At 39.9% G+C, this 27,488-nt stretch overlaps 1 protein-coding gene across 1 annotated transcript in view; it reads left to right on the top strand.

The window, feature by feature from the left end:
- The window catches only part of PLEKHM3 (pleckstrin homology domain containing, family M, member 3), a 161,651-nt gene that overhangs the window by 18,293 nt on the left and 115,870 nt on the right, over positions 1 to 27,488 (top strand). Inside the window, exon 2 of the mRNA XM_012661224.1 lies at positions 3,202 to 4,137. Within this exon, the coding sequence (XP_012516678.1) occupies positions 3,202 to 4,137 (936 nt within the window). The remainder of the gene's footprint in view (positions 1 to 3,201; positions 4,138 to 27,488) is intronic.

Genomic DNA, 27,488 nt, shown 5'->3' with positions numbered 1-27,488 from the left:
CAGAGTCTTGCTCTGTTGCCTGGGCTAGAGTGCTGTGGCATCAGCCTAGCTCACAGCAACCTCAAACTCCTGGGCTTAAGTGATCCTCCTGCCTCCGCCTCCCCAGCAGCTGGGACTATAGGCATGCGACACCACACCTGGCTAATTTTTTCTATTTTTAGTTGCCCAGATAATTTCTTTCTATTTTTTTTTTTTGGTATAGACAGGGTCTCACTCCTGCTGAGGCTGGTCTCAAACTCCTGGCCTCAAGCAATTCTTCCACCTTGGCCTCCTGAAGTGCTAGGATTATAGGTGTGAGCCACCATGCCCAGCCTCATTTGTAAAATTATTCACTTGTAAGATTTTATTATTCATTTGTGAAATCAAACGCTTTTAAAGAATATGTGTGAGGTTAATTAAATCAGTTGAATTGAGATGGTCTGGGGAAATAGAAATTGAACTATGGTAAATTAATGAAAGCTTAGATTTAAATATAGAGCTTCTGATTTGTCAGTAGCAAAAATATTAAAGATAAACTTCAGAGCCAATGAAAAGTAGCAGTTGTTAGAGATTAAATAGTAATGATAGTTCTCCAGTCCTCTACAGTCAAAGGTAATTAATATTTCACACACAAAATGTTAGTAAGAGCCAGGTGCCGTGGCTCATACTTGTAATCCCAGCAACTCTAGAGGCTGACGCAGGAGAATTCCTTGAGGCCAGGAGTTCCAGACCAGCCTGGGCAACATGGCGAGACCCCCATACACGACTCTCTCTCTCTCTCTCTCTCTCTCTCTGTCTCTGTCTCTCTCTCTGTATGTATATATGTGTGTGTGTGTGTGCGTGTGTGTGTATGTGTGTGTATTTATAAACAAACAAACAAGCCAGGTGCAGGAGGTTTGCTTGAGCCCAGGAGTTTGAGGCTGCAGTGAGCTATGATTGATTGTGCCACTCGCCACTTCACTGTATCCTGGGTGATGGAGCAAGACCCTGTCAAAGGAAGGGAGGGAGGGAGGGATATTAACATATGATATAAACAGGCTTTCCACAGAGGAATAGGCACCCCAGAGAATAGTTTCCTGATCTCATTTTCTGCCTTCTTCTTGATTCTTATTTTCAAGAAATTACACTACAAACTGCAGTCTACAAGAATAGGACATTTCCTATGATTAACACCCTTTCTTTTCTGTCCAGTTTAACATACCGTTTAGAGAGAGAGGTCTGAAGCTGAGGTGGGGGAACAGAGATGAGAAATGTTGCTTACTGAGTGGGAAAAACATGCTGGAACACAATGCCTTCTTTATCCTTATCGTGCACCAAAAAAGTGAGGGAACTTTGGAGATTGCCTAGCAGGTCTTCTCCTTTAGCCCACCCAAACTGGCACCTACCACCCTAGCTTAAACAGTCAGCGAGAAGGGAGGTTTTAGTGAGGTTTGCTGCTAGTTCGGGCCCAATTAAAGTAAAATTTCTAATTCCTAGGAGCTGTTGTTAAAATCTCTCAGGGAGGTAAGAAGAAGAGAGGAAAATTCCCAGCTAAAAGCAAGAGAGGTGGTTTTCATTTTACTCAGGGACTTGGCTGAGCCATTGGGTCACAGGAGGGATGGGGATAGAGGGACACATACTTTGAGTCTTATTGTGGATAAGGTTGAACCATCATCAGCGCTTGATGGAGATGCAGTGGCAGTGTCTCTAACAGCACTGCCTCCCTTACTGCATTATCAGAAGAGAAAGACAACCTGCGAATAGGCATCCATTATCCCTCTCTACAAAGGGATTAGTGTGGGTTGCAAGAAATTAATGGCTTTTGAGTTACCACAGTGATACTAATGAGTGTGAGGACCAGAGATGTAAAGCAGGTAAAATTGGCTTTTCTCTGCCTCATTGCTCTCCTTTTCTCTTTTGGTTTGCTATTTTAAGATCTAGATTTGCAGCCAAAAAGAAGAAATCATACCCTTTGGCAGTGTGATTTATCTTCTTTAGGGAATGACTCAATTAGTTTATGACTGTCTCCAATGTGTGTCAGCAAAGAGATTGAGAAACATCTCAGAAATTAAAATCTCTACCAGGGAGGACTGCTCCCTCTTGCATGGGTGTCATTTTCATGTCTGATAAAAGTATCAGAAAGTCTCTCAAGTGACAGTCTCCTTTTATTAAAGTACTAAACTGGTATATATTGCAGCTAATATTGATTAAAGATGGCATTACTAGATAAACTTGTGAGACAGAGGGGAAGGAAGAAAGGAGGAAGGGAAGGGAATTATATGTACTATGTGCTGAGCATTGTGTTAGGAGCTTTATTTCTAATTCAACAAGTACTTATTAAGCACGTACTATTCAGCTATTTAAATAAGCTATTATAGTATAGTCTGATAAGAGTCCATGATAGAAGAATAATATAGTAGGGATACCTGTTCTGACCCGGGGCATGTGTGTGCAGGCGAGATGAGGGGCAGGGCTGTGTGAGTCAGGACGGACTCCCTTTCTGGAAGAGGGTGAGTGTACAGTTGCTGGTTGAAGCCGAGGGAAGGAGAATTGCAAGCCAGAGGAACAGCATAAGCCCAGTCGGGCTCAGAAGGAAAACTGCCATCTAAGCAGATACCTAAAAAGTGAGCTAGTCAGGTCAAGCCTGGAGAACTGGACCGAAGGCCCCCGAATGGCCTTGAGGGCCAATGGGGGTGTCTGTGAGCAGCACTTTCTGCTCTCTCTTTTCCATTGACGCTTCCTGTCTTTACCAACCTAGGGAAAGATAAGAGTGTTGGCAGGGAGTTAGGGCAAGTGGCAGAAGGAACATTTTCTTGTGTGTCTGTTACTCTGTACAATGTTACCTAGAAACAAGGAACCCTGGCAGGGTGTGATTGGTTCCTAGACCCGCAGGACATAGCTAGTCACAGTTATTCCAGTATTTCTGTTTTCCGCACAGACCTCTGCATGTCACGTGGACATTGCACACCCCATATTTACTCTTGCCTTTTTAATTCCACCCCAGTTCAGTTTTTTAGACTCAAGCTATTCCCTAAATAAATAAAGTTTTATTGGAACACAACCAAAAAAAAAAAAAAAAGACTTTCCCCAGCTACATCTTGCCAATTAGATACCATCTTGGAATTTTATTACTTCTACTTTGTATGGTTTGAACCAGAAGGCTATCAACCTCTGGTCTGCTTGGTTTCTTGTACCTACCTTCTCATAACTAATTAATACTTTGCCTCTTTTTTTTCTTTCTAGAACACAAACAGACATTCCCAAACATTCTCAAGAAGGGTTACCTGGAGATTAGGAAAGACCACGACAGTTATTGGCAAAGCTGTTACGCAGAACTTTCACCCTACAACCTATACTTTTACAGCCTTGACAACAGTGGGAATCAAAATCTCTATGCCACGTACCAGCTTTCACACTTCCAGAGCATATCTGTTTTGGGCAATCTTGAGGCCAGGATGGTGGATACTGTTCTGTATGACAACACTCAGCTACAGCTTAAGGCAGAGTCACCGTGGGAAGCTTTGGACTGGGGGCAGAAGCTCTGGGAAGTCGTACATGCTGCCGTGCCTGGTTACGTGGGACGGCACGATGAGCTAGCAAACTCACCTGGGCTTGGTCATCATGTTGACTGTACACAGAATCATTGTTTACAGAAGAAATCCAGTGGGCTGCTGCCACCGTCCCCAGTCCTGGATAGCCCCAAACAGTACCAAAACATCCTCAAATCAGGGACTCTCTACAGGCTGACTGTCCAAAACAACTGGAAGGCATTTTCATTTGTGCTGAGCAGGGCCTACCTTATGGCTTTTCAGCCTGGCAAGCTAGATGAGGATCCACTGTTGAGCTACAATGTGGACGTGTGTCTAGCTGTCCAGATGGACAACCTGGATGGCTGTGACTCTTGCTTTCAAGTCATTTTCCCCCAAGATGTCCTCCGTCTCCGAGCTGAGACCCGGCAGAGGGCTCAGGAATGGATGGAGGCTCTGAAAACAGCTGCCAATGCGGCGAGGAGTTCAGATCAAAACCTGCAAGTGACATTGAGGAACAAACCCAAGGAGCAGATGGGTGGGCATGAACTCAGGAAGAACAAACGCCAGTCCGTGACCACTAGCTTCCTGAGCATTCTGACGACTTTGTCTTTGGAACGAGGACTCACTGCTCAGAGTTTCAAATGTGCAGGTATGAGACAAATTTTCAGCCTAAAGTTCATGAAAGAACAATCCTGAATCCCACAATTGGAATTCACTTTAAAAATCCCCTCAATAGGCTAGTCACAGCTTCCTCCTGTTATAAAAAGCATCTTTCCTCCAAAGAGTTTGCTATATTAAAACATCTGTCCATCCTCATACCATGCTGGTGAAGTAAATAGAAGCAGCTATGATGTACCCCATTAAGTCAAAATGCCTTGGCCGGAGCCTAACCAGGCTAGAATTTAGGCTTTCTGAGTCAGCTGTGGTTCCATTCACTCTGCCTTTTTGAATTAAAGGTCACTAAATATGGATGTCACTTATTATCTCATAAGAGGCATTCGGGCCCAAAGCTGACTACTAACACCCCTTAGGCAAGGAAAATGTCTGTAGTCAGTAACTGTCATTGATCTTGACCTCGTCAAATCCTGTTAAGTTGGAATATAGAGAATCAGCCTTGACAGAAAATGTAGAGGTGGCTAAAAGTACAGTAGGTGATGATTCAGCAGATGACTGCTGAGTCATGATGGGTCTCTGCCTCACCATGGGGAAGCCTGGGGCTTCTGGAACTGCTACGTAAGGATGAGACACAAAGTAGAGTTCGAGGTCAATAATCTTATTTCTTAAAACCTTTTTACTACTTCTCTCCTCTGCTCCCCATTCTTCCCACCTTCCTTCCCCAAGACAATAAAATTTAAAAAGTTTTTTAAAAACCTCACTAAACTATATCTATATATCTACTATAAACTAAATTGAATTATTTCCTTTTCATTAAACCCCACAATTTGTAAAAATGAACTTATATGAGAATAGCTTCAATTGGAAGGCTGCTTTGGGAGTTTTTAATTCAAGTCTATTCGATTTAAGTATGTTGTTTAAAAATGAACAAGAAGCTCACCACCAGCCAAAACCAAACTTTAAATTTTGTCCTTGTTCCTGCATTGAAAAAGCCAAACAGTGGTGGCACAATGAAAACTCATGTTTTGAATTTATGTTAGTTATGATGATGGCCTCTTCTATTGAAAAACAATTTACCTAAAGGGGGAATTAAGTGAGTCATTACAGCTTTGACCCAAAGGCTTCTCAGAGACTACGGACCAGAAACTTATAGGATGGGACTGGAGACCAGAAACGCCAAGCCGGTTAAGAAGCCACACTACGTTATATGCATATATCAGCAGGTGTGAAAGCCCTTGTGTTAAGTCAGCCCAGCTACTTTTGGAAAATGGTTTTGAAATAAGGAGATACTAGTTTTAGCATAGTTGTTTTTTTGTTTTTGTTTTTCAAAAGAAACTATTGACATTTCAGTGATTTTTACGAGCACATATATTTCAAAGTCCAGGCATTCAACAGTAATTTACTAAGTGCCTACTCTGTGGATATCCTGGAATTATGATACACTTTTGTGGCTTTAGATCGCTGATAGGGTCATCAAATCTGTTGTAGAACAGCTCAGGTTGGTTCTCAAGGTAGAGACTAGAGTAGCTGAATCAAGAAACTTTGTAGTAAAAGAGGAAAAAAGAGCCTCAGGTGTTACATAAGAGTTGTCACCTAATTCACCTTCCTCTCAGAAGTTTGCTTCCTAATGGCGTGTGCATTGCCCATGTTCTGTACTGCAGTAGTAGCATTCATAGCACTCAGAGGACGGAGGAATGTAAGGTAGAGGGTTCCATTCAGCAAGCCCACTGCATCCAGTAGTTAGAGAAATGAAAACGGAAAAAAGACAAAGAAAAGTGAGTAAAAGAGTTAGGGAGAAGGAGGCCACCTAGAAAAGAAGAGGAAAAGTATTATATAATGCACAGGAATAGAACTTTCTGACAGTTGCTTTAGGTTCCATGTGATAGGATGCTTCCATTTGCTGTCTAAATTTCATACTTCCTGCATTTGGCTGGTTGGAGAATAGTTTGGGGAACGGTAGTAGGAAATCCAGGGAACAGGGGTAACACAATCTAAAACTCATTTTCTCTGCTCATACTTTGGTTTAGAGTTCTAATGAATGGGGCAGAGGTGGGTTTCTAATTTAGGATGGAGAGAAGTCAGTCCTAATTTGTATAGTGTAGCACATTCCAAAGTAAAAAAAAAAAAAATTGATTTCATTTAAATGCCCCTTCTTCCATCAGAAAGTGCTAACTTTAGTTGCTCTGTAGTTTACCAAGTTGTTTTTCATTCTTAATATCCGCACTTGGATATTGGTTTTCTACCTCAGATAAGAATACTTCATCTCCTGTAGGGGGCAGAGTCTCAAAAGAAAAAGGCAAAAACTTGTTAAGCAAACCTCTGAATGTTTTTCAACTTACTTGGGAGTCTGTTCATTATATCAAAGATTATTATAGCAGATGAACTTTAAAAATTGATCTATGTGTCTCACAAACACAGTTAATCTAAACCAGCTGCTTCTTCCTTTTGTACCTATATCCTCTAATTTGGCATCCTCGTAAAAACACACATTCAGTGAAAAAGCTGGTTGCAGAGCATGTTTACCTTCCAAAATGCCAAAAAGTCCAGCACATTGTTTTTAGTGAGTTCGGGCTTTATGTATTATTAAAGAGAAGCTAATTCACAGTGTTTCATAGTTTTAGTGTGCGTCTTTAGACTGTAAGTTTTTATGTCTTAGTCCTCCCCCCTTTAAATATTTTGGATGAATAAACTTTAAAAGGGGAAGATTGTACGGAGTAGCTCTTTATTATGATGTCATTTACTTGCTATTCCAGGGGAGCCACAAATATTGGCTTTTAAATCTATAAAATAGTGCAATTGAGCAATTTCATTAAATTCTTTCTGCAAGTGAAGAATTTTCTATATCCTTCTTCAAAACTTAAACAGCCCCTGCAGCAAAAAATGGACCATGACTATCCAAAAATGCCTGAGGTTATGGTTTGAAAATATATACTGATACATAACTGTATATTTCTTAAACATGTGCTTGGACTTTTGATCGTTGTAATCATATGTGATTGTTCCATGGCCTCCTCTCTGGCTCCGTGGTTGCCCCAAGCTTAGGAAGCCCCAGCAACTGTGGTCTTCTTGCTGTTCCTGGAACCTGTCATGGTCATGCCAGCCTCCAGGGTCTTTATACTTACTGAGCCTACTTCCTGACACTTGAAAATAAAGTTCATTCATTCATGCTGTCATTTATCGTGTGCACCTAGATGAGTCAATGCTACAAGAAAACCGATGTGGTCCTTGCCCTCACGAAGCTTGTAGTCTGCTAGGGAAGACAAGACATTAATCAAATAAACGCATCAATGAATGCCGAATGCAGCTGTGACAAGAGCTACAGAAGTGAGGCCCACGCATCCGATTAGAGAACTATTAGAGATGGTGCCAGGTAGAATATGAAATTGCAGATTTTTCAATCATTTTTGAACTGCAAAATAAAAAGGCAGTTGATAAAGTTGAACTTAATGTTTGACCTTGAAGTCATAGAAGATTCTTGGGCAGAGAAGCACATGATGGGAATTACTTAAGAAGTTAATTTGGTGGTGCTTTGGTACAGCTTTTTAGGAACACCTCTGTAACAGAAAATGAGGTGTGCTTTTTTAGTGAAATTTCTGGTTGGAGTTTAAAATTATGTTTGGCAATGGGGAATCCGTGGTGTTAAGAAATGACTATGCAGCTTATTAAAATATTTATTAAGTATGTACCTGTAAGTGGTTCTAAGTTAGGTTATTCACAAAATGCCATATAAATTAGATTAGAAAGCAGCAGCAGGTCTGTTTTCATTAGGAATTTGACATGTGCGCCTACCTATTTACACTTGAGAGATACGTGGTTTTCTTGGCACTAGCACATAAGAGATATTTTTCTGTAATTTCCCAGCAATCAAGAAACCTAGCAATTGAGTACTATACTCAAAGAGTCCAGGGACTTGTTTATAGGTGTGACAGGAGATGCAAAGCTCACCTTTGAAAGTGTTCCTTGTGTGACTGTTTTGTAATCTGGAGATGAAATTGGATGGCCCACTGTGGGGCAGTGTTCCTGATTCTGAACTGAAGTTGAGCATGTTCACAGAAGAGACAGCAAGAAAAACAGTAGCCTAGGGGATCCCCTACACCATTTTCACACTGTCAGTTTTTATGGTTTTACTCTTTTGGCTGCTGTTTAACCTCTTGGGACTGCTGTTGGTAATTACATCTCTCTGGCATTAAGAGCTTTTTGCTTTCCTTTTTTTCCCTCCAGCCCTTGGGAGGGGTAAACCCAAGGAGAGGGGAGAAGTTTTGCTGTGAATTCTTCAGCCATTTAGTGCAAATTCCTGTAATTACCGGCATTGTGTCTTCCCTGAATGACACATAATACAGCAGAAGCCATTCCTAATTGAGACCTTACAGGAGGTACAAATCCCCTCTTTGTTCAGCCTGACAAATTAGTGCCAGAAAGTGGCAGGGTCCGAGTGGGAATCAAAGGCAAGAAACACAAAGATGGAACTTAAGGCTACAGTAATAACCCTCTCTTGTCCTGAAGGGAAAAAAGTAATGACCAATGAAAAATGAAGTTTTTTTTGTTATAAATTCCCTTGACATGACAGCACCTCGGGGCTGCTCTATTTATTTAGCAAAAGTGATTAAATAGTAATACTACAGGGCTGCCCATTGTTTCCCCGGGTGCCCCCACCTCACACACCCCTGCTGCCTGGGCTAATTGATTGACAATGAACCTCTGATAAAGAAGTATGTTGTTAGGACCTGGGGGGGGGCATTTTCTCCCTCTTTGTGTGTCTGAGAGAGAGAGAGAATTTCATTTTTGTTTGAATTGCACTCCAGTTTTTCTTTGCCCCACCCCACCCCCTCTTCTCTCCCTCGCCTTATTTTCCCCCTTGCTTTTCCCCCCCAGAGCTTTTCAGCAGTTGCTTCCAGCTAGCATTCACAAACAGGTAGAGGGGAATTAGAATTGTAGTGCAGACTTTTGACAAGTTTATCTCCGGAGCTAACTTCCTCCCTCTTCCCTGCTCCCTGTGAGGCAGAACAGCCGTGTGAGAAGAGAGAAAATGGGAGAGGGGCTGATTGTTGGTACTTTAAGGCCAGAAAATTCTTTTTTGTTGTTGTTGTTTTAGTTTTTCATTTGTGAGAATGGATGTCTGTCTGAAACTTGTCTTTGTACTAATTTTCTCTTAAATTCCTTGCTCAATTTTGGAAAAAATCTGTGCACTAATTTACATGTTTGGGGGCGGGGATTGTGGAGTAAGATATAAAAACTCAAATTTTTAGTCTCTCTCCACAGTTCCCAAGAAGCCAAGATTGATTATTTGAGGATAAAATCTGGCTGCTTGTAGTGTAATTCAGAACTCCAAGGATGCTGGAAATAGTGGGAAGATGACCAAAGGACTCCAGGCAGATAATAATAGCTCCTAGTTATATATGCTCAAATAGCTAAGCTGAAGCTAAATCCCTAATTTAACTCTGTTACAGCTGCAAAAACAAATCATTTCAAGCTCCTATGAAAGCAAAATATATTAAGCAAACATTATCGACCTTGTTAATACCACATGGCATTTCATGTGATAAATGAGGGCGTATTTCTGGCAAAGTCCTGTTTTATGACATCGTTTAGACATAAAGGATACCTTTACCCTAGCAATACAGGCATCCTTGATAGAAAGTATGGGGTGGTTAATTATTCTTTAAATAGCTGCCAGTCTAGAAGAAAGCAATATTTCTGTGTTGGACCTAGTTAGTTACTTATTGGCCTCGGGGTAAATCACGCAGATTAGCAATTCTTAAGAAAAAGAGAAATTGAATTTGGGAGCTGATTATGCATGTGAATCTACATAAAGAAAGATCTGTTGGTTTCTAAATGACAAAAAGGGTAGTTGTGTATTATGCTCTTGAAAAAAAAACTTCTAGGGTAGCCAAAATCTGTTTTCATTCCCATGTGAAAAATTAGGGGGTCCTTCAGTAGCAAAAGTGCCAGATCTTCTAAGGAAATGAGAGATGGAAACAAAAAAAATTGACTTTCCTTTATATCTCCAATTACTATCTTTACTTCTATTTTCAAATTTGCCTCCCACTTGGTAGAAATAAGATGAAGATTGATTTGAGTTAGGGAGTAGGCAGGTAGTCAGTTGGAGGAGGAAAAAACAATGAAGAAAAACTCAGATAGGCCTCCCAAAACGTATAAACAGCTTGGATAAATGAGAATTGTTCAGTCTGTTGTTGCCTTCTCATGTTATATTGTCTATGTCTTTTTGTTATTGAGTGTTTTGGATTGTTGTCTCAATCCCTAGGGTTTTTTGTGCTGAAGGGCTGAATTTTACTTTTTCAACCCCAAATAATATAACATGGAAGGCTTGCTGATAGTAAAAATCCTTAAGTGGAGTTTTAGTGGAGGGTTCAACAAGCATTTATGAAACCCCTTGTGTGTGCCACATATGCTCTGCCAGGCACCTTGGAATATGCAGATAGGAATGAGGTACAAGCTGTATTCTTCAAAGACTTATAGAACCCCGCCATCCCCCACCAAAATTGTATAGAGGGCTTGAAAGGGGTGAGCAAGAGAATGGGACTGGGTGACCAGGGGTCAAGCCATCACGGCCACTGGCTTGGAGACCATTACATCCCTCCATCTACTTATGTCAGGGATCCCTGATCTAGAGAATTTGAAAGGTAAAGTGGTCCCCCACTCCCTACCCCATTTTAAACTTTGTCTTTATATTTCCTACAGAATTAAACTCAGGGAAAAATCTCTTTGGCTTTAACTGCCATCTAGCAAAGATAAAGCTTGAATTTCTGTTGTGTGTTCATTATGTAGTAGGGGCTATGGGAGATACAAGAGAAGTGTAGCTGTGGTCTGGAACCCCCAGAACTTTATAGTCTGGTAGAGGATGCACAAAGAAAAATGAAGGATGCTAGGTCAGGCCCATACCACGTAGCACTTAGTATTCAGAAAAGCATTTGGCAAAACCCTTGACAGAGAAACTTGGATAAGCTGAGGTTATAGTATGTATGTTGTTTTGTGAATGATTAGATTGGCAGTTTTACTCAAGGATTGTTGACTAATGGATCCCTTTTGGTCTAGAAGGTTGTCAGTAAAGATTCATGATAATAATGAGAAGCAGCATAACTTAGTAATTAAGAGCAAGGGCTCTGGAACCAGACTGCCTGGGTTTCCAGATCTGCTACTCACTAGCTGTGTGACCCTGGACAAATTACTTAACCTCTCTGTACCTCCATTGTTTTCATCTCAGATGTGAGAAGATAATCACATCTACTTTATTAGTTTGTAGTGAGAATAAATTGAGTTAAAGGGCTTAGAAAAGTACCTGGCACATAGTAAGTGCTATATAAGGGCTGGCTCTTAGTATTTGCCCACATGTGACGATAATAATTACCTGGATAAAGATATGATAGGCATACTTAACCAGATTTGCAGCTATCACAAAACTAGGTTGGACAACTATTATGTTGAATGACAGAATTGAGGTTCTGAAACGCAAGCCAGAGGAATGGAACAAAACAAACAAGATGAGATTTAGTAGGGATAAACAGATAGACTTCTACTTATATTCAGAAAATTACAACAATAGAACATAGAGGAAACGGGAGTTAATGGCAGCCCAGGTGGGCATACAGATGAGGCAACCCAGAAGCCAGGTTTGTGCTGCTGTAGCTACTTCCAAAGCATTCACAAAGCAGGTCCAGAAAGAAGAGATCATATCCTCACTGTGCTCTGCTCTAGCCAGACTACACCTGGAAATTTCAGGTATGGGTGCTGCTTTTTAACAATAAGCATCTATATCTAATAAGATAGTGAAGGACAAAAAATTATAGCATGCAATAAATGTGACCTAGAATAGGGAGAACACAAGTGTTATCTCCACATGTTTGAAGGGAAAAGAAAATAGGCGTACTCTGTGTAATTCCATTGGCCCAAGGTAACAGAAGTACCCAGAGTGGAGGGCATTTTCCTTATTTAAGAAAACTCGATGGCTGTGGGGGAAAATGAGTAGAATGGCAAGAGGCTTGGTCAGTGAGAGTGGAAAAACTAGAATTTTGACTTCAAGACAATTCACTTATCTGATCTAGAGTTTTCTCGTCTGTAAGATAGATTTATTCATTCAGCCTTTCTGTAGATGTTTATTGAAGCCCTACTATGTGCTAAGTACCATGCTTTCTGCATAGTGAACAAGATAATCCTATTATATGTCCTCACAGAACTTGAATACTGGAAGCCAGACAAGTAAATAATTATAACACACAGTTGAACTCAGGTCTCAGACTTTCCTTCCAACTCTTCCTTCCTGTCTGGCATATTTTAGAGGGAATGGCTTTGCTGTATATGATCTCTTTTATCTCCCGTTTTGTGATTCTTTCGATGTCTATAGAAGATTAGAGAAAATGAGACTAATGTAGTCTTCCATTTAAAGCTCATTTAATAAATAATACCTTTTTCCTTTGGGGAAGAGAATTTAAACCAGTGAAAATATCAATTGACTAAGAAGACAGGAGATAGGAATCCTTTTCCTGGCTCTGATGTCTATCATTGAATAAATTACTTTCCTTTTTACCATTTTTTGTAGTCTAAGTTTCTAGGTCCAGGAAATAATTTTAAATAAAAATAAATGTATAAGTAGAATATGAATACAGAGTGAAATAGTAATGTGAGTCTGCGGAAGAAGAAGAATGTTATATAATTTGTGTTTTAAACTATTTCACATCCTAAAATTCAAAGATATTTGATCACTTTATATAAGTAGGCCGTTTGATTTTATAGGATATAAATTTGCTTTTTTGATTTATTCCTGGTATTATCATCATAGAAGTCACATGTTGGTCTTTGATATGTTTCAGAAGAATAAAATCATTTTGAATTTCAGAAGATAGAGATCTTTTGATAGACCTTCCTGAACTTCATAGGCCATAGCTGTGCTGTCTTTTTTTTTTTAAGCCGTTCATTTCTCCCAGTCTTTGTTGCTATACTTTGGTCTGGAAAGTTCTTGTCCCTTTTTGTAGCTTCCTTTTTGGTTAACATTGTTCTCATCATGGGTTCATTTCCGGCTTAACTTCTAAAGAAAGTGTTAATGTACTCTTGGACTCCATATTGACTTAAAAGTTTTTATTTACTGACCTTCCACTGGGAGAGAAACTGGTCTAAGTGTGATTTTAGGATAAACTCTGGTAGGTCAAGATTCTCCTTATTTTCTAGCTAAATTCCTTGAAAAACTAAGCATTTCATGGACTCCTAAGAGTAAGAGCTTCTTGAGAGGTTTTCTAAAATCCATTACACTGCCTGAAGGCAGAAACATGTGTAGGTAGAAAACTTGCCATTTTTAAATACATCTCTGGATAAGGAAATCTAGTAATATAGCAATACTAATTTATTTCATGCATTAATATTTTCATCTAATCATTCATTCATTCAACAAACATGGGCCACATACAGTCCCAGAAATTGAGGTTTGGGAGTAAACTAAAAGTTAATTTTGTAGTAGGAAATATGCCCATATGTATGCCTATATGTCTCTAAACTTGAAATATGTTAACACAGAAAATGTTTTAATTAAATCACAGTAATAAAAAACAAAGAGCATGAAACTCCATTCCTTGTTTCAGATGAAAAACAGAGCAAGCCTGCAAAGCAACCCCTGAGATCAGGGATGACAGCTGGTGTCTGAATATGTTGGTTATGGTTCTGGACACAGTTCCGTGTTATACTTTGTTGAAGATTTCTGAGTGTGAACAATCTTCCACACCCTTAAAGCCTTTTTTTCCAAGTCTTTCTTGACCGCCCTCCTCTCCTCCCCCCACTGTAATACCCCAAGTATAATTGAACATTTCTCCTTTGTGAGCCTCCCCCTGCCCCATGAACTCCTGTCGTGGGCATGACTTTGCGTCTCACTTTATTGAGGGCAGGCGCCCTGCCCCAGTGTGTCTACTGTCTACCCCAGGATCTCTCAAAGTGTGGCTTGAGCACCATTTGCATTAGAGTCATGAGTATGATATGGGGAGGGTGGCTGGACCCTTCCCAAGACCTGTTGAAAGCAGAATCTGTGGGATTTTTAACAAACTTTCCAATTGATTTGAATGCATACAAAGTTTGAGAAACCACTGGTTTAGCCCATAGAATGTTTTTACCGAATGAATCAAGCCAGACTTCAGTTTTCTCTAGATTATATAAGCACATTTCCTTTAACTATTTCTTCTACATATGTTCAACATTTTAGCCTTCGAGGTATTAATGTGCGGAAACATCTCCAGGTTTCCATGTCTTCCTTACATTCTGGAAACTTCAGTGATGTTCCAATAGGGTTCTACCAAGTGATGAGTATGAAGAAAGGGAGACGTTAGTTCAAACACTTTACCTACGTTCTGGCTTCCTTTTTAATACATCCGAATGTTATGCCTAGTTTTTATTTTGTGCTGGATGAGCATACATATTAGTTGTTTGAATTTTGAGACAACCTTTACCTCCCTCCCCTCATTTGCTGCCAGCTGGGTCATCTTCACCTAAATGACCATAATAGCCTCCTAACCAGTTTTCCTGCTTTTATTTTAACCTTTCCCAAATCCTGTCTCAATTGCAGTGAGCATGATCTTATTAAACTTTAAATTGACCCTGGTGGTTTTCTCTTCACAGTCCTCCGGTGGCTTCCCACTTCTTTGGGAGACCAAAATCCCCACAGTGACCCTGCCCACCTCCTCAGTTTCAGCTCTCGCCCTCTTGCCACTTTCTCCCCTACACACTAAATTCCAGCCACACTGGCTTCACTCTGTTCCTTAAATGCACCACCTCCTTTCCACCCACTTCAGAGCCTTTGCGTGTGCAGTTGCCTCTCCTTGGAATGTTGCCACTGCCAACTCATTCTTCAGGTCACTACTTAAATGTTACTTTCTCAAGAACACCTTCTCTAACCCCTCAAATTGACTTAGGAACTGTTAAATTCCTTCCACCGTAATAATGCCTGAAACTCGCTCCCAACTTCTACCATTGGGTTTCCTGCTTTCCTCATCTTTTCTAGGAATCCTTATCATCTGTAGATACAATTAACTTGTTCCCTAGTCTATTATCTAGGTTGTTTAAAAATGGTATTGATGATGGTCCCAAAACTTACTCTTTTGGCAAACAAGTTATGATCTTGCGGGTTTACAGGGACTTTAAAAAAATTTTTTTCTTTTTAACTCTAGGACCTCTTAGAGTCTTTATTATATTAATGTAATGGATAAGTATACAACATTTTAAAATTTACTTAACCATGCTCATACATAAGGTGCTACACCCTCATCTGGGCACTGCTCTATCAAAGTTTATTTGACATATTTATGTTTCCTTTTTTATTTTTTGTTTTTTTTTGAGATAGAGTCTCACTCTGTTGCCTGGGCTAGAGTGCCGTGGAGTCAGCCCAGCTCACAGCAACCTCAAACTCCTGGACTCAAGTGATCCTCCTGCCTCAGCCTCCCGGGTAGCTGGGACTACAGGCATGTGCCACCATGCCCAGCTAATTTTTTCTATATATTTTTAGCTGTCCAATTAATTTCTTTCTCTATTTTTGGTAGAGATGGAGTCTCGCTCTTGCTCAGGCTGGTCTTGAGCTCCTGAGCTCAAACGATCCACCCGCCTCAGCCTCCCAGAGTGCTAGGGTTACAGGCGTGAGCCACCACGCCCAGCTCCTTTTTTGTTAGTGTTGTTGAGACAGAGTCTTGCTCTGTCACCCCAGGTAGAGTGCAGTGGCATCATTGCAGTTTACTGCAACCTCGAACTCCTGGGCTCAAGGGATCCTCCTGCCTCAGTCTCCCAAGTAGCTGGGACTACAGGTGTGCACCACAAAGCCTAGCTAATTTTCCTATTTTTAGTAGAAATAGGGTCTTACTCTTGCTCAGGCTGGTTTTGAACTCCTCAATTCAAGCAATCCTCCCACCTCAGCCTCCCAGAGTGCTAGGATTACAGGTGTGAGCCACCTTCCCTGGCCATTTGACTTGTTTATGTGTATTCTGTTTCAACTCCAATTGCTATACTGCAATTCAATTCTGGCACTAACCACCTAAAGTTAGCACAAACCCCACAAATTAAAGGCTCAATCCTCCACAAGATTGCTCCCACTTCAGATGCCAGCCACAAGTTCAGGCAGTTCCCAGGCCACCCACACTCTGACTGATTTGTTACAAATTTGGAGGTTTCCACAACCCCCTCAGGTTTGATAATTTGCTAGAACAACTCACGGATCTCAGGAAAGTGCTATTCTTACAATTACAGTTTTATTATAAAGGATACAAACCAGGAACAGCCAAATGAAGAGACTCAGAGGGTGAAGTCTGGGAGGTCCCCAAATGCAGAGCTTCTGTGCCCTCTCCCTGTGGAATCAGATGTGTGTCTCCTTCCCATGATGTTAATACGGTCATCAATGAAGAAGCTCTACTGAGCTTCAATGTTCAGAGTTTTTATTGGGGTTTCATTATGTAGGCAAGATGGATTGCATCGTTGGCCATGTGATTGAACTTAATCTCCAGCCCCCTTCCCCTCCCTGGAGGTCAGGCTGGCTCAAAATCCCAACCCTCTGACCATGTGGTTGGTCTTTCTGGTGACCACGCCCCATTATGAAACTATTTGGTGGCCCACTATGGTCATCCATTAGCATAAACTCAGGTGTTTATGCTAAGGGGCTCATGAATAAAATAGACATTTATATAACTTAGGGGAAATTCCAAGGGTTTTAAAAGCTCCCTAGTTTCCAGTGACTTTGTGATTCCCCACTCTCTAACCCAGATAACTCAGATACCACTCTTAAATCTTGGTTTAAAATAGAGGGTGTTTCCTTTTTTAATGGATATAAAAGTAACAAATAAAATTATTTTTATTTATTACCTTTAACTAAAAAAAAATTTAGTGTGTGCTATATATACCACTTCTAGAAGAGAACTAGAATCCCAAAACCTAAGACATGTGGGCTTGTATCAATTTCCAGAGGATTGAAAATCACATTCTAATCAGGTGTATATCAATATACCAAGGGTTATATCTTGCTCATATTTTTTCCATAAAGTAAATCATGTGGGGCTGAACCAAAAGCCTTGCTGAAAGTCACTTTCCTTTCAAATCACCTGACCTGTACCTCTGACACAGAGGATAGACTAATTTTGAAAGTCTTAGTCTCTTTCTCTGTCTTCATTGATAAAGATGTTTTTCTTGAGCTGCAGACTTTTAGAGACCAGATGAAATAGTAGACACACGATGTGGGGCTGGGAGGCATCCAGCCTCAGTGGGATGGATAGTAAATTAGGAACGTAAGAGCTCAGCCTTCTGTTTGTAGCTCTGCCACTGATTTATTGTGCAGCCTCAGGCCAGCCTGCCACAGTCTTGTGGGACAGCATCTTTGCCACTTTATTTTGAGGGAAGATTAAACTGTCGTGACTGTACAACTGAAATGTTACCAAATATCAGCTAAGCCAAAAGTGACATATTAATTCAGTAATACTGTACATCACGGCATTTTTTTCCCCAGAAAATAGGAGGAGGTTCTCCAAATATTCTCTTAGATAAAGCGAAATCTTATTGTGGCTTAACAATAGGTGGGAAACCTTTGGGAAAATGATGTTTCTCATCTGTTGTCAGGATGGGGAATTTTGACTTGAGTAAAAGGTGCCTGATAATGCTGAAGGTTTCCAGGCAACCCCTTCAGCCTGACTTTCCTGTATGATCCTCATCTCTCAATAACCTTCACTCACTAACATGCATGTTCTAATTGCCTTTCCCTTTCCTCTTCACTTGAAGGAAATCACGTGAAGTCTGTCCAAGCCATCATCCTTTTAGGGGTTTTATAGGGTTAATGAATAATACCTCTTCTTTTTCCTCCCAGGCCTCAGGAAGATGGAGATTATAGATCATATTTATTATTATGTAGTGGATGGACTTATTCACCTGGCCACAGCTAGAGTCCCTACAGCCATGCCCTCTTAGCACAGCAGACAGAAAACCTATTCCCTGAAGGCCAGGCTGCAGCATGAGCCTGCCAGGGTCCTTGTTCCCGGCTCAGCAGTCAGATACCTCATTTCTCCATCCGTGAGGAAGGCTGAGTAAGGGATGGGGAGAGAAGCTGGGAATATTATTCTAGGGAATTCCTTTCAAATGGCAAGATGAGGACCAGAGAATAGGATTTGCTTACTTGTGTCTTGCCTACCAAGTCTAAATAACATGATATAAGCAGCCTATCTGCAAATACTGCACATAGGGTTAAAAGATTACCTTTGGAGGTGATCACAAACTTGTGTTTCTAGAGAGACAGGCAAGTTTGGAAAGAAGGCACAAGGGAAAAGAATAAAGGAAGAAAGTAGACCAAGGCAGTCCCTAAATCTTATAGAACGTAAAGAATTTGGTTTGGGGTGAAAAATGAAGAAATTCAAGCATGGATTTAAAGGAAGCTGATGAAAGTAATCTTTTCCACTTTGAAACTGTTTCTAGTACTACTTGGATCCACTTTCATGACTTTAATTTTATCAAATTGTTGTCATTACTAAAATAGCTCAAGTAGAATTACTCGGAGAAATGCTGTCGGGATGTTTTTGGAGGTTTTTGCAAAGAAGAGGACAGCTTGTGTTTTAAAGATGTTGTAAAGTTCAAAGAGATGAGACTCTTGTAAAAATGTAAGGAAAGAGAAGCAGGCATTAAGAACAGGGAGTGACGTGAAAGAGAAGTCAGCGGGGACCCTGGTGGGACCCTGGTGGGACACTGTATGTGATAGAAGCTACCGACTGGATGAGGCTGATGTAAGAAGAGACTTCTAAATCCAAGCAAGGAGAAAACATACCTTCCAGAACCAGAGCAAGGAAAGACAGGTTGCTTTTCAGGTAAACCAAAAAGATAATCTGAATTTCTAAGCCAATAAGAGGTTATTGATCTTTCGAAGCAATCATAGCAGAGATGTAACCGGGGAATCACAAACAGAGTTAGTGGTGGTTTAATAGTATGTTAAATACCAGAAAAAAATCACTGTGGAAAGAACATAATTGGGGCACACACTGGATTTTCTGTGAGGCAAAAGTGTTCAGAGCAGGACTTGGACTCGGGTAAGGTGAGTGAGGCACTCATTTTGGAGGGCTGGGTGAGGGATAGGGAGAGAATTTGGGCACAGAATTTAAGGGTGCCCCAAACCCCTCAATAATCAAGATAAATAATATTTTAATGTAATTTTTTAAAAATAATCAAAATTAATACAAAAAAAATCCACGATGGGTCGTAATCCTAGTACTCTGGGAGGCTGAGGTGGGAGGATCACTTGAACTCAGCAGTTCAAGACCAGCCTGAGTAAGAGCAAGACCCTGTCTCTACAAAAATAGAAAAATTAGCTGGGTGTGGTGATGCATGCCTATAGTCCCAGCTACTCAGGAGGCTGAGGCAGGAAGATTGCTTAAGCCCAGGAGGTTGCATTGAGTTAGGATGACACCACTGCACTCTACCCAGGGTGACAGAGTGAGACTCGGTCTCAAAAAAAAAAAAATCGTGATGACCAGTATGGTGGCTCACGCCTGTAATCCTAATATGCTGGGAGGCTGAGATGGGAGGATCACTTGAGGTCAGGAGTTCAAGACCAGCCTGAACAAGAGCAAGACCCCGTCTCTACTAAAAATAGAAAAAAATTAGCTGGGCAACTAAAAATAGAAACAAAAAATTAGCTGGGCATCGTGGTGAGGGCTTGTAGTCCCAGCTACTTGGGAGGCTGAGGCAGGAGGATCACTTGAGCCCAGGAGTTTGAGGTTTCTGTGAGCTAGGCTGACGCCGCGGCACTCTAGCCTGGGCAACACAGTGAGACTCTGTCTCAAAAAAAAAAAGAAAAAAAAAAAAGAATCATGATGAACAAAATGTAAAAGTTTAAATATAGATAGAATTAGAATTACTGATGTTTCCTTTTGTTTTAGCTTCTAATGTGGCTTGGCACTGGTGGTTCTTACTTATTCCAGTAAGATAGTCTATTTAATAAGATATCTTCCCCCAAAGCTCTCTCAGTATGTAAGTTCGAAGTAGCCCAGCCCAGCATTTACCTTGTTTCAAGGATAGTGAGGCTGGCCTCCCTTCCCTGTGTGGGACTTTAGGAGAACATACAAGAAACCCTGGTACCCTGTGTTTCAGATAGAACTAATAGAGAGAAGGAGGTCATCTGTGACAAGGAGCATTAGTCTCATTACTAGCAGCTTTCATATCTGAAATAATCAGCTTAGCTGAGCCCTTTCTGTTTCCGCACTTGTTTTTCAAATAAGAGTTCTTGTTGGGCCAGTGTTTAACCAAAAGGAATAATTTGTGAAGAATGAGCCTGAGCTTGGAGCAGGTGTACTAGCAGGTAGTCTAGTAGATAATGGTGCAGTGTGGATGAGGCCTTTCTTTCATGGCACTACTTTAAACTAACTTAGCAGCATGAACCGTTTTCTTTAAGTAAGAAAGTAGAATTGGTGAAAGGGCTTTTCCTCCTCCCCATAATAGATGATATATCCATCACTGATAGAGAAAAGTGATTAAGTAGGATCAGTATACGAATCTTTTATTTTGTCCTCTTTCTGTTGTCATAGGGCTTTTCCAACAGTGGCACTATTTGACATTTTGGGCCAAATAATTCTTTGTTGTGGAGGGCTGGCCTGTGCATTGTAGGACATTTAGCAGCATCTCTGGCCTCCATCCACTAGATGCCAGTACTGCCCCGAGCCACCCTTTTGTGACTACCAAAAATGTCTGCAGACCTTACAAATGCCCCCTGTTGGGACCCAAATCTCCCCTGGGTGAGAACCACTGTGCTATCAAGAAACAAAACCTACTAACCATGTCTTCTCTTCTTCACTCAGTTTTTCCTCACATCTTTATAAAATGATACATGTCTTCTGTTGAAATACATGTTATTTCATACCAGCTAATGTTTTATAATCTAAGACTTCCACATCTAAAAGGGTAGATTTAAGTAAAAATAGTAGGTTATGGAAATAGGACCCTCACCAACCACTATTTAATATCAAATGTGTCAGATGCTTTCAGTAACAAGTAACAGAATATCCAATTCAAACTGATTTGTACAATAAAAGGAATTATTCTCAATCAGCCAAGCTTTAGGCATCAGTTGATCCAGTAGCTCAAATTTTTTGAACTCTGGTTTTTGGACTGAATGCCCCAAGCAAACAATATTTTGTTCCCCCAAACCACTTACTCCTTCTGGTTGATGGGTTTCTTACACAATGGTCACAGGCATCTCCGAGGGTTCCCTTCCCATGCCCTCCACGTCAGTCAGTTGCCAAATCATTTGCATTTTGTCCTCATACTTCTTCTCTTTCTTCCTTCCTGTTTCTAAGCCTACCGCCTAATTAAGTTTGGACTGTTGCAATAGCTTAGCAACTGGTTCTCTCTCCTTCAGTTTATTTTCTTACTAATCTTTTCAAAGTTCATATTTCTATTATATTCTGCTTCAAACTACTCTAGCTGTTCCTGTATCTCATTGATTAATAAGGACTCCTCACCCTGAGCATTCAGGAGTCTTATGTCCTAGCTTTATTCTTTTGCCTATCTCCCTCTAGTTACAATGAGCCTCAGATAACTAGAATATATGATGTTTTCCAAACATACTCCCATTTTTCTGACGTGTGCCTTTATGAATGTTTCTCTTCTAAAATCCCTTTTCTTCTTCAAGGCCCAGCTCAAATGCCCCTATGTCTACACTGCCTTCCTCAATCTCCACAATTAATAGGGATCGCTTCCTGCTTCGCTCGTCTCTTATCTTCTACTTTCCACTGTATAGATTTGTAGTCTTGCCTCCCTCACCTTCCATATTCAGGGTGATGGTAATGCTTGTGAGGGCCCAAGCTAAATTCATTGATGAGCTAAATTATGTTCTTTTGTATAAATTGATTCATATTCCCTTGTCATTTTGTCATCTTCAGGGGACAGTTTTTGTAATATCCTCTCCAAGGAGATAGCTACTTGGAAATTCACTTTTATAGTTGAATGGTGTTGTTCATAAAGTACCACATCTGCTATTTTTATTAGGCCCTGCCTTTTTAGCAGCTGAACAACCTTGGACAGAATTACTTTATCACCTTCTGCCTTGGTTTCTTCATCTGTAAAATGGGGATGATACCTACCTCGTAGAATTGATATGAGGATTAAATGAATATACACATACACACATATGTATGTGTGTATATAAAGTGCTTATAACAGTGCCTGGCTTATAGTAAGCACTGTGTGTTTATTTATCCACTTGGCTATTTCTTATTTCCATTTTTATAGTAAGTTGCTTACCATTTTCTTGAAAGTCTTTGGGAAATGAAAGGACATACAGATACAGAAGTAAATGAGAAAGTCTAGTCATAGACTGTTAAGAAAACAGGATAAAAATACTAAATTTAGACTTATTTAAATATACTAGAAGCTGAATTTATAATATCTCACTATTAAACTTATCTTACACTAATATAAGCACTGCTATTAAAACATCTCATCATAAGAAAAATTAAAAGTAACCCAATGACTCAAATCATGTCTTTGGAAGAGAAAATCTGTGTTATAGATTATTATATTTACAACTCAAGGTAGATATTTAGTAGATAGAAAAGCAGTCAGAATCTCTAGAATGGTGCACATATTTACTTACATGCCTTAGCAAAAATCAAGATTTATTGCCTTTCAAGATAAATTTAAACTAAATATTGACTTTAGGTTCTCAATCATTGTTTACCTGAAAGACCAATAAATCTTGACACTTCTCAATTTGAATTGGAATCTACTTGGTATTTATTAATTTATTTCACACAATTTATAATCTTAATAACAACATTCCATGAGATTAAATAAACATTGTAGAGTTTAGCAAGTTTATATTTTCAATCAGCAGTAATTACCTGACCTGTGATTTTTACTTCATTTCTTACTTAAATATAGAGCCTTTAGCACTGTTAATACAACATAGGCCCTACAAGTCGAAGCTGACTTAGCCTTAGCTATTTAAGTATTCAGTGTAAAACACCCCCCTGCCAAAACAAGAAACTCACCTAACAGCTTATAGGATATCTTTAAATTTTAAACGAATTAAACTCCAATCTGGATTGGTAGTATTTCTTTGGTTGCCTTAGTTCTGCAAGTATAATAAAATAATATATGATTATACTTCATAGATGGACTCTGTCTTGGACAGTCGATATCTGTTGCTCCCAATCTCTTTCTCATCTGTCTGTGTCTCTTTAGATGTAATGTGTATTGAACACTGACTATGTCCAGGTGCAGTGCTAATACTTTACAAGCATAATATTTGCCATATTGCTGTGTTGAAAGGAAAATTCTTTAGTTAGGTACATCCATTCTGTCCAAGAGGAGTTATTTACTTATGCTAGATTCTTAAGGACATAGCTGTCCTAACAACAGCTGCAGTCCATTCTACAAGTGCCAGCTTAAGTTAACCTAAATATGTGTCAGCCACAGTAGGAACAGTTTTCTTCCAAGTATTATTTATGCTTTTTAACATGTGTCAGCCCTCTGACTGTGCAGCAGAACTTTATGAGTCAAAGTTTCGGCCAACAAGGAGTGACAGTTTTTCATATATAATCTCTCACTGCTATAAAATTTGTAGATGAACATAAAATAAAGCCCATGAGAAAAAAATTCTTTTCTGATGAACAGAAATGAATTTCAGTACAGCTTTGGAAATAAGCGATCAGTGCATTTCAGGATTATATTTGAGCATGTGTGCTCCCTCCCAGCCTTTGAATTTTTCATCCCCTGGGAAGAGAATTCACTACCAAGGGACTAAAAACCTTATGAAGAAAATAATTTTGAAGTACTGCAGTCTAAAGTGGGGCCATAAACTCAACAAAGGGACGATGAGTGGCATGCCATACTGTCTGCATTAGCAACTGCAGGTGGCACACAATTGGCGTTTCTGGATCCCCTTTGTTCCTTTAGTCTTATTTGAGATGCTTGTGGATACTATTTGCCTTGTAACAGACAAAATCGCACACTTAATGGCATGTGCCTGCTTCTCCATCCAAATGCTTAATGTCTTAATTGATTTTATGATTCCTACTTTATGACTCACCACCTTGTCCCAGAGACAAAGTAACTTGCATGCTTGAGATGGGAAGAGTTTTGGACTACTGATCTCTAAGTAGGTCTTTGTCAGTGTCCCTCACCCTTTGCCCCCTTTCCGTTCTACATTTATGTAGGATTCCATAGCCTCAGTTCCCCCATGTTAACTTCAAACCACACGTGTGGTCGGTCTCACATCCCAGCAGTGGAGGATGCAAGTCTGGAGCTCAAGTTTGCTTTGCCTCCACTTCCTTTAATGGACTCCAAAGCTACATTGCAAAAATTGCTTGTGCCCCGTGTCAAACAACTCTTCATTTAAACATTGTGCCCAACTTTGTGCTAATCCCAGGCAGCAGTTTCAATTATATACCAAATGTGATATTTTATTTTAAAAAGTACAGGTTCAACAGTTAACTACTTAAGAGCCAAGGGTTATAGACTGTAAGCTAGGAAAGCTAAGTTCTTTATGACTTTTTACCCTAATTCTTATAAAGTAAGAAGTCCTTGAACCCCTATTTCTGTCTTCCTTCATTTTGGAAAATCTGGTCTCAAGGGCATATGATCAAGGACCAGGCCTTTGAGCAATACTTTACATATTGCTGACTGTAGCTCACTGTCCCTGGCCAGGACACTGGAGGGAAATAAGGAGGGAGGGACAGGAAGTCCCCCTCCTTGTTCCTATAGACATATCTCCCTATACCGTGCATATAGTAAAAGAGGGTATGAAACTCGCCAGGTTTTTTTCATTTCTATTTTTATAGAGCAAATGAAAATTCGTTCTATCACTTTTCCTTTCTTTTACAAAGGCACCTTCTTTCTTTTTGTTTGCCTTCTTCTTTTCTTAGAGCATTTCTACCTTCCAAATATGAAATACCAGACTTCCCTTACCAATTTAGAGAAAAGCTCACTTAGCATTGTATGGGTTCCTTCCTTAGTGAGAGATTTACCTGGATCCAACGACAGCTTTTGTTTCTTCCTTCTTATGCCCACGAGTTTTCCAACTGCTGGTCAGGGGAAGAAAGGCTGAAGTTGGTGGCCATGAACTAGAAAGAAGGTGGTTGGCTGATCCTTAAGATCTCAGCTTCAGTAACACCCCACTGCAGCCAATTGAGCTCAGTAGGTACATTTGTTAGACGAAAGATTGTGCTTTTGTGGAGAATTAGGCCAAAATTCTGCTTCAGCCCCCAGCAACAGATTCTTTTGGGTGTATTTAGTGAAAGGCCATTTGGAAAATGGACTGTACATGCAGCAAATAGGATTTTGGTTAAATGGTGACATTTGTTTCCAAAAGTGTATCAGAGGGGAAGCTAAGCTCTTCAGAGCATGTGTTCATTAAAGATTTGAAGTGGGGTGGGAAGCAATAAAAAAAAAAAAAAGGCCAGTGGGTTCTCTTGTGAGATAGTTTTTTGTTCCTGTGAATTGAATACACTCTGAAAAGTTTCGAAAAGAGACTGGGAAGAATGTATTTTCTTTGATCCAACATGTGGAGTGTTCCTTACTACAAATGCCCTTTAATTTAGAAACATTGTTGAAATGTCTGTTTGAAAGTACATAAAAATATAATATGTAAATAAGCTCTAATTAGTTATTTCAATTAATTATTTTTGGTCTCTACTTTGCAGCTCTATTTTTCTCCCTATAATGTCGCTTTTCAGAGTCCAGCTTTGGCACCCTCTAAAAAAATGTGTTTTTGTAACAGTCATTATTAAGAAAACACATTTTTTCCCTGTTGAAAACCTCATAATGATAAAGTAAAATCCCAGATTGTGTATTTTTGTGGGAAATTGTTTCAGACATTTTTACTCCATGATTTGCTATTATGATAGTAAAGGAAATCTTGCAGTTAATTGAAAAAGCTGGTGTTTCCTTCTTCAAATAAATGGCATGTGTTGATTTTTAGAAAATGAGTCTACATCAGGCCACTAGCCTCTAATCTTTCCCAGTCATTCTATGTTCTTTCAAAGACAAATACATTGGATTTGGGGATTAGAAGTTTTAATTCTATCTAAGGTGAATAGGATACTCCCAGTAGAGACAAGAATGCTCTGGAAAAACACTGGTAAAATGAACTCAGGTTGTTTCTACATAGCCAATTTTTAGAAATTGACTAAAAACCTGAAATGTTGATTTTGGAAGCCTACGGATTAAACTATGTGACAAATTATGAGCTTTTCACTGAACAGTCTGCACACTCTCTGCACTTTTCTTGAATAGAGTCAGAATTTTAGAGCTTAGAGGGACCTTGGGGGTCACCTAGAAATTGGGGAATAACCCTCAGCTTTTACCCATCAAAGTTCCTGGTGAGGGGAGTGGGAGGGAGGAGGAGGTTGCTCATTAGAAATGTGGATTCCTGGTCCCTACCCAAGATCTACAGAATCAAAATCATCTCAGGTGGAAGGGGGTTCCACATTTATCACAAAAATCTTCAGAAAATGCTGATGCTCACTGAATTTGGCAATCCACCAATTTAGACTAGCTAGCCCCTTTTTTTTTTCTGATGAGAAAGCAGGCCTAGAGCCTTTGATGGGTCCTTCTCACAGTGTGCCCTAGGCAAGAACAGACCCACGCTTCCTGACTCTAGACTATTAGTGCTCGTCTGTGCACCATGTGTCCAATGCAGTCTCAAGCATCCAGACAGGTTCAAGCCTCCTTCTGGGTCATTAGGGTGATTTCAGCACCCAGAATAGGATAGTATGGTTCTAAATACGGTATGAAGGTAAAGACACCCAAGGACTAGAGGTAGGAGCTTATGTGCTGTTGCTTTTGTCTAAACTAAACCCTGAATGAACTCTAGCCGGGGTTCTCTCATTCCTTCTCTCTTTTGTGAGCCAGGAGACCTGTGCAAATTTGCAAGGATGTTTAGCTCATTTAGTTGGCTCGTATGGTTGAACCCCCAGCATGTTGAGCTTTGGACCTGTGTGCTCAGTTGATACATTTTTAGGCTTTATGCTTTCTTAAAATACATATTTGTGAATTTTAATATTGTCTATGTATGTTGCATCCAGAAAGTTAGAATAAAATCATTAAAATTATAGACTGATAAGCCCAATATTACCTACTACAGAATATGTAGATATTCAGCAAATGCTTACTGATGTCTGTTATATCTAAAATTGAAACAACCAAAAAGCTAAAATAACCCAATTAATTTTTTCAGTATTCTGTGGTGACAATTTAAACTATAATGATGATCCTGAATTTCTGCATGATCATGATCACCTTCTAAATCATTAGGAAAGCTTGAATTCTATTCAGTGTCATTTTAGTGTTAAGTCAATTTGACTATCTACTAATTTTTGGAAACAGCAATATCCCAGTGTCTAGGATATATCAAGTTTGATTGAATTCTTTTTTTTTTTTTTTTTT

Source organism: Propithecus coquereli, unplaced genomic scaffold (genome assembly GCF_000956105.1).
Source record: "Propithecus coquereli isolate 6110/MARCELLA unplaced genomic scaffold, Pcoq_1.0 Scaffold70, whole genome shotgun sequence".
Taxonomy (NCBI): domain Eukaryota; kingdom Metazoa; phylum Chordata; class Mammalia; order Primates; family Indriidae; genus Propithecus; species Propithecus coquereli.
The sequence above is the reverse complement of the archived record's forward strand: the minus strand, read 5'-3'. Positions and strand labels throughout refer to the sequence as shown.